Source organism: Alosa pseudoharengus, unplaced genomic scaffold, assembly GCF_046254945.1.
Source record: "Alosa pseudoharengus isolate Yale_2024_CS ecotype anadromous, Long Island Sound unplaced genomic scaffold, YU_APseudo_1.1 YU_APseudo_1.1_scf_1, whole genome shotgun sequence".
NCBI classification, from domain to species: Eukaryota; Metazoa; Chordata; class Actinopteri; order Clupeiformes; family Clupeidae; genus Alosa; species Alosa pseudoharengus.
Window position 1 is genome coordinate 42174131 of NW_027468564.1, and position 20580 is coordinate 42194710.

A 20580-nucleotide genomic window follows, 5' to 3' on the forward strand; every position below is an offset into this window, starting at 1 on the left:
CATGTGATAATATGTTCTTATTTCAGTTCTTATTTTAGAATCTAGTAAAATCAGTCAGCCAAGTGCAAAGAGTAGACTGGCCTATATGCATTATACAAATTGGGACCCAAAATGTTTTCTATCATTAGATGGTAATAATGGCACTGCTGGAAATGTGACCGACGTTCAGACTTAAATTCCACATTAAAAACATGGAATGTGCTAGATGGCTAACAAGGAAGTTCAAAGCCAAGGTCTTTTATGGTTGCCATGGGCACCAACAGCAGACTTCTTTCAACAGTGTGAGAAAGAGTTCATGCAAAGAGGGGACTAGTTGGACAACAGCAACAAACAGGAAAACTCACAAATAAAAGAAAATGAACAACTACCTCCACTAGGACCACATTACAGAAATGTCAGACTCATTACTAATGAAAATAAAATCCTCTGCTTTTTCTTAGTCATTTGTCAGCACTGCAGTTTGCTGCTATTATTCTGTGCACTACCCACACCATTCATAGAGCACTGTATGGGATTTGTACAGCACGCAGGTCTAGTTATAACTTTACTTTTTGTGCATTGAAACCTTCAACACCTTTTGCCTGTCTCCACCTGACTGCACTGCATCTGTACGTAACAAAAGGGTGTGTTGTGATCTACACACCATGTTCCAGTGCTATAATAGATAGGTCTATGCATTTAACAATTTTTATTTAACCTTTATTTATTATTAGGAAATAGCTTTAGATTAAACCATCTTTTCCAAAGAAGACCTGGCCAAAGTAGCATGCCGCTACAATAACCTGTCTGCCCTGACGCCTGAAAAGGCATTGGAGAGACAGATGTGCTAACCTTGAACACTACGCCCATCACCACCAGCATGTCCTTTGGAGGCACAACTAAGTGAAATTGTCAGTTCACCACACTGACCTAATGGCCTCCATGAGATACAGAAGACATTTAACCTATGTCTTCTTTGCAAATGTCAAATGAGCAAATGAGTCTTGTGAGGGAGCCAATCTAGACACGGTGAGGATCGATACCCTGTAAAGTAGTGCCACGGTGTGTATTGATACCCTGTAAAGTAGTGCTACGGTGAGGATCGATACCGTGTAAAGTAGTGCCACGGTGAGGATCGATACCCTGGTTCTCGTCCACGGTGAACCATGCCATTTGCCTTCAAGCTTTTGAAAACCAGCCTGTGGCTTGGGCAGTGGGGGGAAAAAAATCCCCCATAATGCTGTGAGAGAGGGCGAACATCCTGAGGAGGGTACGTGGGAGGCAGGCAGTGAGTGTGCTGAAGGAGCTGGGCCGCATGCAGCACTACTGTGTGCGTCATCCACCTATTCTACTCTTTACTTTTTGGACTTCTATATTTGCGGCGTGTGTGTGTGTGTGTGTGGGCGTGTGCATATGTGTGTGTGTGTGAGAGAGAGAGAGATAGATAGAGAGAGTAGGGGTGGGTGGTTGGCTGTGGAGAGACCTTGAAAAACAAAAGGAGGGAGGCTGGTGCATGCAGGCCACTACAAATCCCCTCCTCTGCAGTGTTTAAATTGCAATGCTAATTTGATATCGCACCCACATTTGGGAAGGGGGCTTTGAACGCCTGCCACACACACACACACACACACACACACACACACACACAGAGACACAGACACACACACACACACACACACACAGACACACAGAGACACACACACACAGACACACAGAGACACACACACACACACACACACACAGACACACAGAGACACACACACACACACACACACACACACACACACACACACACACACACAGACACACAGAGACACACACACACAGAGACACACACACACAGAGACACACACACACACACACACACAGACACACAGAGACACACACACACACACACACACACACACACACACACACACACACACACAGAGACACACACACACACACACAGAGACACACACAGAGACGCACAACGTGCACGCTCGTTTGGTCGCTTCAAGGAAGGAGAAAAATATGAAATGTGGAGGAACGGGGGCCGGCACAATTAGAGTCGAAACGAAACCTTATCATCCCTCATTACGATGATGATTACCAGGGCACCACGGTGTAGCCACAGTCACAGTCGGCCCCAGGGCAAGTGACGCATCGCCACGGAGAGGACCAGCAGGAAGTGGGAGAGAATTAGCACTAGCACTGAAACGAAAGAGTGACGTCCCTTAGCGCATATCCCATTTCAATTTCAATTCATTTTCTAGTCATCTATGGAGTTCATTAGCAATAATAACATTGCTTGTAACACAGCCTAAGGTCTGAGTCCTACCAAGAACAAAACTGTGGGGCAAATAAATAAATAAATAAGTAAATAAATAAATAAATGTGAACAAAGACGAAACGCCTTGAACAGAAACCCAGCAGCAGCAGCTTCAGATGCCAGAAGTGAGGACAAAATGGAGAAAAATGTTTTAAAAATAGTGTCATCAATCTGCTCATGGCCATTGCCTGAGGATTTCAGTGAATGGGGTCCATTAAATATTCATGGGACACGAGCGAGCAGACAATGTGAGGCCGGTGAGCGGTGCTCGTGCAGCACGTGAACTTCAATGAGAACGGGAAAACGCTGACAACCGTCCCCGTTGTGTCTCCGACGAGCGCCACAGACGACGTCTCGGGAGACTGGCTGTAAGCCTACTAAGGCCCGTTTTTCCATCGCTCCGTTTTGCGTCGGTTTCTTCTCCAACCGCTTCGCTTCTGCTCTTTATGTTGCTCCCGTTACTTTAGAAACGGGTCCGTCACTCTTACACACCCTCGTACTGACATCCCCTCCGCTCCTGTAAAAAGTCTCCGCTCCTGTCACTCTTTGTGCTCTCAGTCTGCCTGAATATGTGCTGCGGTCTGCTGTCTATGCTGCACCATATACCGTCATTTCCAAACTATTAGCCGGTGGTTAATACATTGATTTTGCTAAAATTTCTTCAGCTATGAGGTTAATACACGGGGGCAGTTAATATGGTATTAATATGTTTAGAGGTTTTTTTTTTTACTTGCATAAAACGCTGTCCTGCGGTTTATACGCAATGCGGCTAATACACAGGAAATTACTGTAGTCCATTTTCATCTAGCTATGGTAAGCTCCATAGAACACTTGAACATAAAACAACTGACCTCCATTTAAAGCCTACCACACATGGCCGGCGATGCGACAGTCAAACGCGACGTGGGATTCTGTAATCGCTTTACTACACACACTGCTGGCAACGCGATCGATCTCCCATCGATTCAGTGGAGATACACTAACCAGACAGCTGTTTTCTATTATGACGTATCAAAATCGCCCTGAAAAATAGACAGAGATTGAGCGTCGGCGACAGTTGCCCTGTCGTTCCACTTGCTGTGTGCGTTGCCCTATTCAGTTCAATAGATTCTATTCCATTTTGCCAGTCGCCTGCCTGCAGATTGTCTGCTAGGCTGCTCTAATTCTACTTCTACTCCGCTCTTTTTCATGTACTTCTGCCCCATCTTCCCTTAGCAGCCACACTTGTAGCTGTCAGTCTCATCACCTATGACCTGTCAGGCCCTGTCAGGTCCTCCCAACCCCCCCCCCCCTTCTTCACTTCCCCACCAGCATAAGGAGTTGGGTGTCTAAAACTTGGTTCACTTCATTCATTCTCTTTTCCTCTTCGCTTCTTTCTCCCTCATTTGAATTGCATCCATCATTTTTTGATTATTTTGACTCTGCAGCAAAAATGTTAATATATTTAAGAACACAGAGAAAGCAACTAAGCCCTCAACACGCACACGTCTTCACACAGAAAAACACATCTGTGTGGATCCTGCTCTGCGATAGTATTCAACACAGATTTACATTCATAGCCAATTACAGTGTTACTTTCAGTGTTGAACGGATTTAATGTTATCACCTGAGCTGACACATCACCTTTCAAAACTTAACCACACTGATACCGAAAACACATTGTGTTCGTTGTTTTACAATGATATCTCTCTTTTCCGGTCTATTCTTCTCTTTGCCTGTCTGTCTCTCTCAGTTTCTATCCATCTCTCTAAAAACTCCATCCATTTCTTTCTCTCTCTCCATCCATCTTTTTATCCCTCCATCCATTTATCTCTTCCTCTGTCTGTCTCTCTCTCTCCATCCATCTTTCTATCACTATCGCTCCATCCATCTTTTTATCCTTCCATCTCTCTCTCTCTAATCCTGTATTGAAAGCGCCTGATTGTGGATGAAATTACACCCCCACTCTGGGAGGTCTGCCCAGGAAGGGCCAGTTGGCCTTGAAGGAGATTACCACCTCCAGCACAAACACACAAACCCGCGTGCCAATCGGTTTGTTTCAGAGCCTTTTAAACACATCACAGCTTCCCGAGTACGCTGTCTCACCCACAACCTCCACAGAATAGCCATATACCACAACTTCATCATGTCTATCAATATCAGCATCACACCAATATCATATCAATACCATATTGCATTATCATCACATCCGTATCATATCAATCAATATAGCCAATGTATGAATATTATATCAAGATCAATCTGTGTGTTCACTCTTGTCAATATCTTGTCATCTCATACCCATACCCACTTCATATCTAGGCTATGTTATGTCATATAGGTCAAACCCACATCAGAATTAGTTCCCATCTCTGAGTCCAGAGAGGAGAATTGGGGTCAGTTGTCCCATCGAATCCAACCCAGGAACCCAACCCACCCTATGCCAACTGAAGCTCAGCCGCATGACCTGACTTTGGTGGACTCTCCCACAATGCCCTCTGTTTGGCGCAGGGCTAACGTGGGTTTACAGGGCTGTGTGGAGAAGAGGATGCTTTCGGTGGCAACGAAAATTATATATACCAAACACATAAAACACACAACACACACAGAAAAAACACACACACAACCTATATACAAAACATGATGTCGGAAGAGAGGTAAGACTGCACTGACTGAACTTATCTCTGCAACCATATCTCTGGCTTGAGCCCAGGAAGAGTGGTTCATTTTTCCTTTGCAAAAGAGTAGATTTTTGCTTTTGCACTTTCTCCATGGTCTGGTCTGTGCACGCTCCAGTGACACAGTAATAGCCTCTTGCTGCTGTTCCCACGGTTACCTACACATCAGGCCCTTGCAATATGTGTGGGCAGATATCTCACTCTGTGTGTGTGTGTGTGTGTGTGTGTGTGTGTGTGTGTGTGTGTGTGTGAGGCAGGTGGTGAAAGAAGAGTTGATGACATACTTTTGAAAGATGACTACACTCACACAATGTGTGAACAATACAAAAAAAGCCCAGTTGATTGTATCATAAATCATGGTTGAGTTTATGTAAGCAAGAGAGAAAGAGAGAGAGAGAGAGATAGAATGAGAGTGTGTCATGTGATGCATGTTTTAGAGAGAGAAAGAGAGAGAGAGAGATAAAGAACGAGACAGCCACTAGGCAAGCAAATATATATATATTTATCTTTTTTTTTTTTTTCTCCATTGTGTGCTAGTGTGTGTGTGTTTGGGGGAGGGGGTGGAGTGTGCGGCGTGGGTGTGTGTGTGTGTGTGTGTGTGTGTGTGTGTGTGCTCTAATGTTCTATTATTTTTATTATTCTCCATAGTCCATGTCAATTGTTATTATTATTATTATTATTATTATTATTATTATTATTATTATTAATTGCTAATTTTTTGATGTAACTACTGCTTTGGCAACATTGTAACACTTACAGTCATGCCAATAAAGTTCATTGAATTGAATTGAATTGAGAGAAAGGGAGAGTGTGCCATGTGATGCATGTTTTAGAGAGAGAAAGAGAGAGAGAGAGTGTGTCATGTGATGCATGTTTTAGAGAGAAAGAACGAGAAAGAGAAAGAGAGTGTGTCATGTGATGCATGTTTTAGAGAGAGTGAGTGAGAGAGAGAGAAATGGAGAGTGTGACATGTGATGCATGTTTTAGAGAAAGAGAGAGAGATAGAGAGAGAGGGAAAGAGAGTGTGTCATGTGATGCATGTTTTAGAGAGAGAGAGAGAGAGAGAAAGAAAGGGAGAGTGTGCCATGTGATGCATGTTTTAGAGAGAGAGTGAGAGAGAGAGAGAGATATATAGAGAGAGAGAAAGGGAGAGTGTTTTAGAGAGAGAGTGAGAGAGAGAGAGAGAGAGAGAGAGAGAGAGAGAGAGAGATATAGAGAGAGAGAAAGGGAGAGTGTGCTATGTGATGCATGTTTTAGACTTCCGTAGGTGTATGGAGATGTAAAGAACAAGAGGAAGAGTGCCAGGGCGCTTTAGAGCATTCTGTCGGGTGATGTGCCGCAGCGTTCATGGTATGTGTGGGTGTATCTAAAACTGGAATGTGGACAAGATATGTGGATAGTTTAGTGGGTTCATCAAACAAAGGCAGGAACAGATTAGTGTGTTGGCCTTGTGTGTACAATTGGCCTGTGTGTGTGTGTGTGTGTGTGTGTGTGTGTGTGTGTGTGTGTGTGTGTGTGTGTGTGTGTGTGTGTGCTTTGAGAGGAATGGCATGTGTACCTGCTTGTTCATGGAAGCCTAGTGCAAACAGGCAGCAGGAGCAACACCCTGTGGGTCCTCTGAGCACTTTGTGTTGGGCTGTCAAGCAGACACTTTTCTCAGGGGTGTGTGTGTGGTGTGGTGTGGTGTGGTGTGGGGTGGGGTGTGTGGTGTGGTGTGGTGTGGTGTGGTGTGGTGTGTGTGTACTCTGACAGCTGAGTTCGGTGTTTTGCTGCCAGTGTGTGTGGTGTGTGTGTGTGTGCGCGTGTTTGCGTGTAGTCTGGCAGCTGAGTTTGGTGTTTGTGCTGCCAGCGTCTGTGCTGTGCTGCCACATGGGTTCTATCATAACACACCAACCAGCAAGTGAGCACATGATGCCCAACCACTGACAGGATACAGCAGTAAGAACAGCCAAGAGACAAGAAACAAGTCAGCGTGGTACAGCCAGGGGATGTTGGCTTAAACGGTGTGTGTGTGTGTGTGTGCACACTTCCTGGGAACCTATGGGTTTTAGATGACATCTCCACCTTCCCTTTCCCTGACCCAAACACACACACACCTTGGCTCTCTTCATCTCAAGTCAGCTTGATATGAATGCATAATGGGTCTAAGTGTGTGTACGTTGGTAAGTGCACAGGTTTGAGCACATTCACCCCACCACAAAAAGACACACACACACGCGCGCACGCACACACACACACACACACACACACACACACACACACACACACACACACACACACACACACACACACACACACACACACACACACACACACACACACACACACACACACGCACACACGCACACGCACACGCACACGCACACGCACACGCACACCTTTCTGTTGAGGTTTGCGGCTGGTGAGTGCAAAAAAAACTTCCAGGTGGAGTAGAACCTTTTAGGTTAAAAAGAGAATGTGAAGGTGTTTTCCTCAAAAAAGGACACAAGCTGATAAACCGATTGCCAAAACCGTTGGCAATGTATCTAATAGTTGACAAATTGATCAATCGACTAATTGTTGTAGCCCTACTAACAACAGCTGATAGCCACCGAAATGAAGGCAGATGTCGGTGCGAACTTCACTTCAATGGACGTGACGCACTCTCTAACACAGTAGGCTTGGCTATTTCAGTCACCACCGCTGTGTGGGCACATGGAACACTACACTTAGATTTCAGCCTTTCATTTAGCAGACAGACACTCCGCGGTCATCACCACTTATCAGACTGGAGGCGTCGGTGTGCTGCCTGGGAGGGTGAACCCACGAGCTACCAGTTCAACCAGTTGGGGACAACCAGTCTAGTCACAGGAACACGGCAGTGCTTTGAAACTGGGGAGGCTGACCATACGGCCTCTACGGATCTAGCCACTCTAAAAAACAAACAAACAAACAAAGCCCAGAGGTCATACTTTCTACAGCCCCACTCCAACTCCACTCACACCCCCCCACACAACACAGACCAAAACAAAAAAACAGTACAGATAAATATAATCTTTATTTTTAAAAAACACTCTTTAGTTTTGACCCACAATCCTTGTTGACAGGACAGGTACAGGGAGAGGAAGTGAAGAGCACCCCCCCCCCCCACCCACCCAATCCCCGTCCATCACCGAGCGGATCGATGCCAGCCAGTGGAGTTTGGCCGAGTGCCGGCGAAAGAGCGAACGTGAGAGCGAGCGAGCGGCTGATGAGGGTGTGACTGGAGCCGATGACAGTGGGGGTGGATTGATTTTGTTTGGAGAAACACGCGCTAAGCACTGTACTGGGAGGACGAGCTCATTACACAACGAGAGATGAGACCAGATCTGATCTTATCAGATGACTACACGGAGAGAGAAAGGGAGAGAGAAGGAGAGGGAGAGGTAGGGAGAGAGAGAGAGAGAAAGAGGTGACACAAGATCAGATCAGATGATACTACATGGAGAGCTGTGTGGGTGTGTAGAGAGAAAGAAAGAAAGAAAGAAACAGACAGAGAGAGCTGGCTACTACATCTGTTCATCCTAGCTGTTGATATAGGCCTACTTCCAGTTATCGATATTAAAGCCTTGTTGTTCAGTGTTATAGGAGTAGTTGTTTAAGCTGCTGCTGTGTGCATAGATGAGAAAAATGAAAGTTGGGCTACCTGCTGGTGATGTAAAAACCACACATAATGCAACCAGTAGGAATGTTTAAGAGAAGCACAACACTAAGCACTAGTGACAGCTCTGATTGGGTAATGAGCCTGTGATCCTAAGACAGGAGATAGCTAAGCTACTACGGTGGCTGTACTAATTGTGGTAATTGTAAAAGTTGTAGTTTGTGTGTTGTAGTTTGTGTGTTGTGTTGTCGTAACAGGGAAATGACTGAGGGGAAACAGAGCTAGGCTAGCTAACTGCAAATGTAATAATGCAATGCTTCAAGTTAGGAAAGTGTCTTGTGTGCATCGTGTGGTTTTCCAAGAGAGCGTAAAGTGTGTGTTTTTTTAGCGTTGACATGTTTGTGTTTCGGACGGCTTGTGGTGGAGCTTGCTCTATGACTATGAAAACACCTGCTCCTCCACGCAGTAGAGAGGAAAACAAGAGAGATGGCTTCACACCCTGGTAGCCAACTAAAATGGCCAGACTCATATGTATACTCTGTAAACATTACATGTATGTTTCCATTTGTGTGTGTTTCCTGTGTTCGCCCATGCGTATGTATGTGTACGTGTTGGTTCTCGGTCTCTCTCTCTGAGTGTGTGTGTGTGTGTTGCTCCGAGTGACTTCCTCTCTGGCCGGTGAGGCTGGTCCTACCATGAGTACCCCTGTCTGGTATTCTAACGAGGGGCTCAGTGGCCAGCCGGCCAACACACACACACACACACACACACACACACACACACAGGAAATATGGACTGCAGCTACGCACAAACATCCTCACCTCAATAAACACTGGTAGTAAAAACTAAAACAGCTGGAGTGGAAACAGAGACAGACAGACATGTATAGTATCAACCCAACCTCTCTCTGGCCCTCTCTCCTTCATGGGCCTCAGCCTCTTTATCGGTCTGTAGCTGCCCCATCTCTCTCTGTCTCTCTATTCTCTCTCTCTCTCTCTCTCTCTCTCTCTCTCTCTCTCTCTCTCTCTCTGTCTCTATTCTCTCTCTCTCTCTCTGTCTCTGTCTCTCTATTCTCTCTCTCTCTCTCTGTCTCTCTCTGTCTCTCTATTCTCTCTCTTTCTCTCTTCTCTCTCTCTCTCTCTGTCTCTCTATTCTCTTTCTCTCTCTCTGTCTCTCTCTTCTCTCTCTCTGTCTCTCTCTGTGGGCGAGCACATTCTGATGGAGAATTCTTAATTAGAGTGTTCCTCATTAGAACTCATTTAAAGTTCCTAAGAAGCAAAACAGTAGCAAGGAGAAAGTGAGAGTATGTGAGTGTGAGCAAGCTAGTGGTGTGGTGTGTGTGTGTGTGGTGTGTGTGGTGTGTGTGTGTGTGGTGTGGTGTGGTGTGGTGTGGTGTGTGTGTGTGTGTGTGTGTGTGTGGTGTGTGTGTGTGTGTGTTTGCCTGGTGAACCACTGCGCAGAATGAGTCATACTGGCCCAGCTCGCGGACAGAAAACAAAACAATCATTAAATAAACACATCAATAAAAGCGCCAGAGCAGAGGGAGAGAGAGAACACAAACAGGGGGAACCCTACTTATACCAGGCTTGGGACAGACCATTCTGGGAGGGGGGGGGGGGGGGGGGCACCCCCTCTAGAGCGGCATCCGTCTCATCCCTGTCCCCAGGACACTCCTGCGACAGCACATTTCCCCTCTCTCCCTGCTACACTTGCTTACTCCCTGCTACTCCCCTACCACACTTTAAAGCAACACAACGCAGTTCTTTTACCCTCAAATAATGCCTTTCAACTCATTTTGATGCCACACTGATTACAATAAGGAAAATTGGAGTCTCTGATGTTGCCAATGCAAGCCCAGAATGCCTGGTACTGCACTACACAACGCTATGGTCACAGATAGGATGAATGGATGAACTGGGTATCCTAGGACCTCTGGCGCTTAATCAGCAGGGTCGCCCATCACAAATTCTGACTGTCTTGTCCTTCCAGTGCTCTCCAGACTGCCAGTGGATTCTCCGGGTTGGTCAGTTATTAAGAACTTTTGGTGTTGCATCGTGAAGACACAGCTGTGCGCAGTTGTCACGCGGGTCATCTTTGCCCCTTGGACATTTTCAGCCGTTTGGAAATTGGACTAATTTTATTTTTAATTTGTATTTATTTTATTTATTAATTTGTTTCTTGTATGTCTTGTATGTCTTGGTGTCACGGGTACGCTGGCGACTACGCCGCTCCGTCCGGCATCTATTGTCTTTGTTAGTCTGTGTCAATGACAATGTCTTATATGTGGAGCGCTTTGGGTTGCACTCTGTGCATGTTAAATGCGCTATATAAATAAATCTGACTTGACTTGACTTGACTACTCTTAGCGCTAAATGGGTACTCATGGGACTGCGTGGGGCAACATGGGACTGCGTGGGGCAACATGGGACTGGGTGGGACTGGGTGGGACTGGGTGGGACTGGGTGGGACTGTGCGGGGCTACGTGTTATTTAGATGGTCAGGGGAATGAAGTGCATTCCCAGCATTCTCCTGATGGTCAGGTCGGATGTTTGTAAACTGGATACTTTCCTGATACTTCACAAAAGTCAAACAGAGGATGCAGCTCAACCTACATAAACATCCATACGTTTAAAGCAGCCACTATATCTTAAGGGAACAATTTGTGCAATAGTTGTCAAACCCAAGACAAGAGGAACTTTCCACAGTGATGATTGCTGGTACACAATTTTGAGTGTTTAGATGGAACTTCTGAGAGAGCCATTTCAATGAGGCATCATTAAAGACTATCTGCGTCTATCTAACAGTGTATGAGCAGAGTGACTTGACTGATTCTGATGCCCATATGATTTTTGCTGGCAAAAACTCCCGTACACTCTGATACCCTGTTGCATAAGTGTTTAAGTGAAGTAAGATGGATTTAGCAAACACTCTTATCGAAAGTGACCAGGACTGGCAGTTATCCAGATTGACCACCTCTCACTACTGTTGCTAAGTAATGCCTTATGGCCTGATGTGACCAAGTCAAACAAGGGGAGCAAACTGAGATCCCGGGAGAAAGTGTTTCTGTGGCTGACAGGACTGCACCTGGACCTGCAGGACTGCTTTAATATAAGAGCAGTTAAAAAAGGCCGGTCAAATTTGACCGATAACAGTGAACTAAGGGCGGTAGCAACAAACAGTGTTTAAAGGTTAAAGCCATCAGTCCTTGTCTGTCTGTCTGTCTGTCTCATTCAGAGCCTGTGTGTGTGTATGTATGTGTGTGTGTGTGTGTGTTTATTTGTGTGTGTGTGTGTGTGTGTGTGTTTATTTGTGTGTGTGTGTGTGTGTGTGTGTGTTTATTTGTGTGTGTGTGTGTGTGTGTGTGTGTGTGTGTTTATTTGTGTGTGTGTGTGTTTATTTGTGTGTGTGTGTGTGTGTGTGTGTGTTTATTTGTGTGTGTGTGTGTGTGTGTGTGTGTTTATTTGTGTGTGTGTGTGTGTGTTCCTCTTTTGGAGCTCTCTGAGCCGCCCAGCTGGTTCTTTCCTGGTGCAAACCGGTCCTTTGGCCGACACTGGCATCACAGCCTTTGCCCTGACGTGAGCAGTGTGGCAGCCGCCACCGCCACCTCCACCGTCGTCACTGGAGTGTTGGAGGTGTGGGAGGTGAGCACTGAGTTCAAGTGCTTTACTGTGGCTGTGGATTTCTCTCCTGCCTCTATGCTCCCTATGGCGTGGGAGGTGTGTGTGTGTGTGTGTGTGTGTGTGTGTGTGTGTGTGTGTGTGTGTGTGTGTCTCTGTGTGTGTGTTCACTCTGGATGAGTTCTACAGCACACTGTTCTCATTTCATCCCACCTGCGTCTTGGAAAGCGGAGCCGTTGGCATGGAGATGGTGAGACCTCAACGAATAATATGCTAAGCTTGAGTACACACACACACACACACACACACACACACACACACACACACACACACACACACACACACACACACACACACACACACACACACACACACACACACACACACACAGCATAATAGCGCTGGTTTGGGCCAGTTATGATAGAGTGGGCATGCAATTCTTGCTGTAGGGGGCAATGAAGCCACTTAAATCTATGCATTCCCTCTTTTCTCATGCTCTTTCTCTCGGTCACCCAGTGTCCTCCTCCTAGTCCGTTTTGACATTCCCTGGTGAGCCACTAAAGCTCACTCTCTCCCTATTAAGAGGCAGGGTGCAACCAACAGCGAGGAAGACCCCCAAAGCTGCAACATAGTAGAGCTGCAACTAGATTCATCACACACAACACACACACACACAGAAAAGTGGTTGCTTCTCTGAATTATAAGTCATTAATCTCCATCAAATAGAAGTCATAATCAAGCACATGAGATCGGCGTGTGTGTTTGTGTCTGTGTGTACAGTGTGTGTACAGTGTGTGTGTGTGTATGTATGTATGTATGTATGTATGTATGTGTGTATGTGTGTGTGTGTGTGTGTGTGTGTGTGTGTGTGTGTGTGTGTGTGTGTGTGTGTGTGTGTGTACTGTATGTATTGGGCTTCATTTGCTCTCAGCCACTTCAAAGCAAATGATGCACAAATGCCAAAAGAGGATACACGTCATTGGTTTGGATCCTTCTCCAATAGGACGCTGCCCTTTTAAAAACCAGTGTGCGTTACAACGCCCTAACTCACAGCCTTCTGAAGTGTCACACACTAACACACACATTCATTTAAGGTGAGCCATAAATTACTGAGTGCCTCAATTATCCAGGACCAATCAGAAACAGAGATTCAGTGTTTCATATTTTTTTTTTTTTACTCTTACAGTTTATTAGTCTGTTAGTCAAGGCCAAGGGAAACAAATGTAGCATAGCTCACTCCCAGACCCCCAGGTTGCTTGGGTCCGCTGGCTGTAGGCTAAACCAGAACACAAAGCGGGTCCCTCGCTCCAAGCCATTGACTACTGTAGCCAATCTACAAGAAACAGGTGCTCAGGCTCCAACAATGCCCAACTTGGGCCAGGATCGAGGACCTTGCCTTTAAAGAAACATGGTGATGGACAGTGAGTGTGTGTGTGTGTGTGTGTGTGTGTGTGTGTGTGTGTGTGTGTGTGTGTGTGTGTGTGTGTGTGTCTGGTACAACCAGGATACATGTGTCCCAGGGCAAAGGAAGAGAAAATCCCATAAGAAGTGTTTGAAGTCCCAGCCACAAACAGAAGCCAGCCAGGGTACAAACTACTGTAACGCTAAAGAATCAAGATGTAGGCCTAGATAACACATTTTTAAGGGCTTGTTCAAGCTGTGCCTCTTTATAATCCTCTCTACATTCAAGAGAAGTGACCGGTCCTGTGTCTAAAAACTTTAAGTAATAGTATTGCAATAGCCATGTTTTCCCAAAACAAAAACAGTGGTATGGCTCAGTTAAACGTGACTGCCAAGAGTGAACCTTCGTCTGGTGCATTTTGCAGCTGCCTGTATTAACCTACGTCGCAGGATAATGAGGTTTGGCTCTTTATGGAAGTGTTTCATGGTCAAGGCAGTCCATAACAGAGTGGTTTATATATGTGTTCTGATTGTGGATATAGGTGAAGCAGCGATGCTTCGAGCGATTGAGGACAAAAACCCCTACAGCTGCATGTCGTGCCTCAATAACAGGGGGCGGGGCGCAGGGCTTGTCAAACAGTTCCAGCAGCGTGAACATTTTTGGAATTCCATCACGGACGTCTGAAACAAGGTACCCAGGCTAACAGGCTAACGTTAACTAGCTTTGCCTCCCTATAAAACACAAATGTGCTGGTTTTAAATTATGAGTCTCGGAAACGCAGTTGGGGTTTGGGTTTGAGTGAGGGAATTAAAAGTTAAAGCGAGAGACAACTGGCACAACTTCTTAATGTCAAAACGTCATTCCTGTTAGCCGCGGCTAACCACATAGCTCCGTGGCACTGGCAGGCAGTCTGCACATGAAAAGCCCCTCAAGAGGGAAAACATCCAGCCCCATGGAATGTTCGCCACATTCCAGCCACCCCGTTATCTAAAACCAAACCCCGTTTACTGGATAGGATACATACCTGCAATTCTGCCCGTTCCACTTCCCAGTGCGCTCTTTCGACCTCAAACCGGGCCCATTCGTGCTGCAGAAAGTGCAGTATCCCCGGAATACTGTACTGCGCCCTTGCCGCCTCACCGCCCCCGCCGTCGCCGGTTTGTGGTGCTTTCCCACCGACGACGCTGGCTATCAACGAGTTGTTGTTATTGTTGAAGAACACTCCGGGCCCTGCCTGATCGTCCATGGCCAGGCCAGGTTCGGGAGGTCTCAATGCCCAGTTGTGTCGCCTATTTTCTCCCCTGTCACTTTGGTGTATATCCGTCTATGTGCACAAAATGGACAATGTATCACGCTTCTCGCAGCTCTCTCTTCTGGTGCTGAGCATGCAAACTCATGTCTGGTTGTCTTGTCATGCGGTGACGTCAACTCCAAACGCACGCCTAGATTTTTTCCCCCTCCGCGTTTGGTCAACATCCTCGGTTTGGATTGGTCACAAAGGCCCATTCACACGGAGATCACCAATCAGATTGGAGGGCATCTAAAAGCAAATTAATCAGTGCATACTGAATTAGATCTAAGATAAAAATGATACAAAAACATTTGCCTGGTCAGCTGTAAAAATGTAATAATATAGGCTAACATTAATAGCCAACTAGATCTTCAAATCTGAAAGATGGAAATGTATGTTCATCATCTCTAGTGTAGGCCTAAGTGACAGGTGATCTTTACATCACTGTAAAGTAGGCTACAGGCCCAGTAGGTCTACATCTAGTCAAAATAGAAACAGAAAAGAGTCTGTGTGATAGCATCAGTGGCTAAAATAGGCTGTTGTTATTATATTAAAAGCATTTAGATTTGTTATTGCTTCTATTTGTTCAATAGAAGCAATAGAATAACATTTAAGCTATTAACATTTAACAATTTTAACATTTAAGCTACAGAGCTACAGCAATAGCAATAGAATAACATTTAAGCTATTAACATAAGCATTTTAACATTTAAGTTATAAAGCTACAGCTACTGCAATAGAATAACATTTAGGCTATGTGCAGAGGAGACTAGAGCTAGGAGTTACCAATGTATCTGCTAATACTAGTAGCCTACTAGAGGATAGGAGCTACATAGTGTTGTACTTTTCAAATGGCACCTAATCTGATGGTTTCACAGCCAGACAGATAAGAGAACAGTGTAAACTCTCTCTCTTTCTCTCTCTTTCTGTGTGTGTGTGTGTGTGTGTGTGTGTGTGTGTGAGAGAGAGAGAGAGAGAGAGAGAGAGAGAGAGAGAGAGAGAGAGAGAGAGAGAGAGAGAGAGAGAGAGAGAGAGAGGAGCAGCTGTAATGATTAGCCTTTTTTCCTAGTGCCTGAATGTCAGTAGTGTTGATTTGAGTACTAGACGGATGGTGGGCTGAGCAAAGACATCTCTAGATAGCAGATGAAACATCTTTTTTCACCCTGGGCCTCAAGACCCACATGTGTGTTTCACTAATTCACGGATTGGGATAAATGCAGAGACCAAATTTCCCTCACAGGATCAAAAGAGTATATACTTATACTTACTTATGTTTGGTTGGTTGTCTGTCTGATATTGTCAATTCAGGTGTGTGTCTTGATGGTGTTGGAAGCAGCCTCTTCCTGCTGTTTTAAAGCACTGGTTCTCAACGTGGGGTCCATGACCCATAACCAAGGGATCCAAAAGTTAATTCGCTTTAAATTATAAAGTATAAGTATAAGTATAAATACTCTTTTGATCCCGTGAGGGAAATTTGGTCTCTGCATTTATCCCAATCCGTGAATTAGTGAAACACACAGTGAGGTGAAGCACACAATCCCGGCGCAGTGAGCTGCCTGCTACAACAGCGGGGAGCAGTGAGGGGTTAGGTGCCTTGCTTAAGGGTGCTTACAGCCGTTCCCACTGGTCGGGGCTCGAACCGGCAACCCTCCGGTTACAGGTCCAGAGTGCTAATGAGTGGGCCACGGCTGCCCCCTAAGTGGTTTATCATTTTAATAAATAATTAACTAGGCTAAGGATGACAGCCCTTTTCACCAATAAAACAAACTAGAATACAAATGACATGCTTAATTGTTAAGAAAAAGTTTGAGAACCCCTGCTTTAAAACATTTTCTGCTTTTGGAAGGACAGACAAATGGTAGGCCTATACCTGTCTTTCCCACCAGTGCATCCAGGCTATGCATAGCTCTGTGAACCAGGTTGGAACATTCTGCAAAAAAGTAAGAAAAGTATTTAAAGCATCTTCTAAAGACAACACACAAGCAATTTGTCAATGCCAGGCTATTGGTGGTGTTTGCAAGGTTCTTCCATGTGTTTTACGTAATGCTTATTTGGCTAGATAACCTAAATGTTGATGTAAACTGCCATAGTCAACGTTTACGGAGATGACACAATAGAAGCTTAACATTACAAAACAGATGCTTGTTCATTCTATCTCTTGTGCTCTGTGTCTGCAAGACAAATCTGCAGGACTAGTGTTTTTGAGAAAGGATTTACGATCTCAAACCCCGAAAAAGTTGTGTAAAATGTGAATAAAAACAGAATGTAATAATCTGCAAATCTCTTAAACTCATATTTTGTTTCAAAAAGGACACAGACAACATCAAATGTTGAACATGACAAATTTCACTATTTCATGGCAAATATGTTAATTTTGAATTTGGTACTAGCAGCATGTTTCAAAAAAAATTGGGACGGGGGTAACAAAATGCTGGAAAAGTTGTGTAATGATCAGGAAAACAAAAGGAGGAATGTTTCACAACTAAATCAACTATTATTATTATTATCATCATCATCTTCATCATCTGTAGGCCTAGTAATAGTAGTAGTAGTTAGGCCTAGTAGTAGTAGTATTTACTAGGCCTAACCGCCGTTAGAAGTACCAAGGCTACGAATAGGGATCATTGGTACATGCCTAAGTCTACGTCAGAGGTGTCATACTATTTAATTTCTCCCAACACCACAGCAAGCTAAGCTTAGCGGGGTGAGAGGTCGTGAGAACTAGACGAGTAGGACACGGAGCAGCAACAGCATGCCTCCTTTCGACAACATCCAACATCCCAAACCTTTCAAACAGCGGAAAAGCTTCGGTGAATAACCTCTTTTCACGATGAATCACTTGTAAACAGACTATGTGTGGGTTATTTGTAATATAATGCTTTATCAACAGCCGTCAGAAAACAAGAAGTTGCTGGGATTCGCACTAAATTCCCGACCAAAATCCCGGTGAGTCATTTTGGCTTGTGTGCATGCCAGCGATAAGTTGTCAATTAAGAATTTGCCAAACCGAATAATGAGTGATATTTTTTATTTGTTTGTTTAAAGGTCATAATTGAAAGGTATCAGCGAGAGAAGTATCTTCCGACTTTAGACAAGACCAAGTTTCTGGTTCCCCAGGAGCTCACAATGACTCAGTTTATCACGATTTTGAGGTGAGCAGCCTACTGGTATGGCAACCCATGGGCTACTACTAGCCTACTACTGATCTGGTATTTCAACTCATGGGCTACTACTACTACTGTGATCTGGTATTTCAACCCATGGGCTACTAACTTGACAGTGGTTCACGCAAAAATAACACATGACATGTTGTCGGTAATGGCTAAACTTTGTAACCTGTGGTTTAAGTTATAGCCGAGGCTACACAAATGTTTCCGTTGCGCTTTTAGATTTTCACGCACGTCCATTATATTCTTTTCAGAAACCGCATGACTCTGATGCCAAGCCAAGCGTTCTATCTGCTTCTGCACAGCAAAGGCATTGCTAGCATGTCCTTAACCATGGCCCAAGTCTACAAAGAGTACAGGGACGAGGATGGCTTTCTGTACATGACCTACGCTTCCCAAGAAATGTTTGGACATAACCCAAGTGTTGCTGGTCGAACCGGAGACGCCTCCGGTATCAAGGCTTCGTTATAATTGGCCTCTGGAGAGGATTTTTTTTTTTTTTTTTTAAGTGTAACCATCAGCTGGATCTATGTATTGTCTGTCTACACTGTTGTCGTTTTAATAATGTAAATGTGGCTAATAAATTAATTGTTTTCCAAAAAATAACAAACATCCCCCACCCCCCAAGTCGCCCTTTGGGCCTGTAGGGTCCAACTTATCAGCGTTATCTACATAAAGTGTTCTCCTCATAGCCAGTAGGGGGAGACACCTTTCAACACTGCATTTCGGTCGTTGCTTTAACCTTACCATTACCTTATGCATGCCATTTATATATCCACCAGCTGCCTGCCTGCAGCCTACTTCCAAAGCTGCTTGCTGTCTGATTTGGTTCCGAGGACACAAGTTCAGTGTATCAATAACAGTTTGTGATGTGTTAATCAATTAAATTACCAACAATTTCACAACAGCTAGTTCTAGAGTAGGCCATTCAACTAGCCTGCTTGCTTACGAGATTCAGGCTGCGCACTGCGCAGTCAGCACCCGCTGCCTTATTTGGGTTTTGGGTTGCCAGGTTTTAACCCTATGACAAAACGGTTGAAATTGAAAGTAAGTGATTGTATGTGTAGGGTGTATTTCATACGCAATCTGGGAGATGTCAGACTAATAGAAATGAATGGATCAATGATTTTAAAATGAAGTTTGAAGGCCATGTAAAATACGGGAGTTTTCCGGGAGAAATAACAAAACGGGAGGGTGCCGGGAGATGACCTTGAAATACGGGAGAACCCGGCAAAAACGGGAGTGTTGACAGGTATGTCAATGTCTAATAAAATATTCAAGTTTGTTTAACACAAATGTCAGTCAAACTTGCGAATTTCGACTGCAGTTTCCTAGTCTTGGGCTTTTGTTGACACTGATGGATTTCAAATGACTGCCTATTTCATCACAAACATGCCCCATGACCCTCCATGGACCGGATGTCCAGGTGTTTTCAGTAGTGGGCGTGCAGATGTTTCTCTTAGTAAAACCAGAGCCCTTTTTAGACGTTCTCTGGTAAAACTGAGTAATGAGTCTTTCAACAGAAACGTCTGATTTTTGCATGGCAAAAAAAAATGAATATTTTTTTACATTTAAACTTAGACCACATTGTTACTGAAGTAATTTGCTGTAAGAATACACATAAGGACAGCTTAATCATTTGTTTTTAATTGTTCATGTATTTAAAGTTTCACATAACTTCTATAAGTCACTGGTGTTACTTTACGTCTTTGTCGAGGGTAAGTTGTCACTGGTGTTACCAAATAGTAATGCCAGTGACATTTCTACACAGTGAATTTTACAAAATGGCTGCTATAGGGAATAAAAAAAAGGTTAGCCAGGCTAGACTGGCTATAATATGCCATTGAATCCATTTGTATTCTATTTTCTTTCATTTCCCTATAGAGTTAAGAAGGTCATACCAGTGACTGACTAAGAGCTGCAATACGAAATGAGATAAATGCTAAAATGTCTGATGAATGAGGCTGTGGATTTAACACGTGCCTTTCTGGAGCTTCAGAGGAAGTCCAGTAGTGTCATTAGTATGATTACTTGTATTTCGAAATAAGTTTTATTTGTGCAGTAACACCAGTGACATGACTCCCTGGGATGTATACATTTGTAATAAAATAGTCATATTTATTTCATATTTTGTATTTAAATATTGCTTATACAATTATTGTGATGGTTATGCATGCATTATTGCAGTTATTTGTAGCTATTTCAAAAAAAAAGTTTTTAACCTCAGAATTTGGCCCTCAACCTGTACATGAGTGTTGGGATGGGCAACTTTGAAATGCAAAGAAATTGCAACAATTAAGTGTTTTTCAAAGTGTAACAGATGTGTCAGGACAGAAAAATTGACATTTTTGGCCCTAATATTAGGCACAGACCTGCAGTAGGGGGAAATGGTAACGGTTGGCTACCTCCTTTCTTTGTTTTAGAAATGTGCACCACCCAAAATATACAGCCTTTAGACCTACCAAGTCTGAACAGATTGTAGGCTACTAATATTAATCTATATCTATATGATCATATCATTTCTCTGATTATGTGAT

General features: G+C 44.3%; 2 protein-coding genes across 2 annotated transcripts in view; one reads left to right on the forward strand and one right to left on the reverse strand.

Annotated features, from left to right (window-relative positions):
• The window catches only part of strn (striatin, calmodulin binding protein), a 64622-nt gene extending 49791 nt beyond the window's left edge, over window positions 1-14831 (reverse strand). The window contains exon 1 of the mRNA XM_076280206.1: window positions 14610-14831. Within this exon, the coding sequence (XP_076136321.1) occupies window positions 14610-14831 (222 nt within the window). The remainder of the gene's footprint in view (window positions 1-14609) is intronic.
• A 2797-nt stretch (window positions 14832-17628) lies between these two features.
• map1lc3c (microtubule-associated protein 1 light chain 3 gamma) lies at window positions 17629-18514 on the forward strand. The gene is made up of 4 exons (XM_076280219.1): window positions 17629-17686; window positions 17767-17822; window positions 17922-18028; window positions 18298-18514. The coding sequence occupies exons 1-4, from the start codon at window positions 17629-17631 to the stop codon at window positions 18512-18514; spliced, it is 438 nt and encodes a 145-aa protein (XP_076136334.1).
• The last annotated feature ends 2066 nt before the right edge of the window (window positions 18515-20580 follow it).

Bases quoted from the DNA above. Each gene is read 5' to 3' on its own strand.
- map1lc3c (XM_076280219.1), top strand. From the start codon at position 17,629: ATGCCTCCTTTCGACAACATCCAACATCCCAAACCTTTCAAACAGCGG. The intron at 17,687-17,766 runs GTGAATAACCTC...CTTTATCAACAG, and splicing joins CAAACAGCGGAAAAGCTTCG to CCGTCAGAAAACAAGAAGTT. The intron at 17,823-17,921 runs GTGAGTCATTTT...GTTTGTTTAAAG, and splicing joins AATTCCCGACCAAAATCCCG to GTCATAATTGAAAGGTATCA.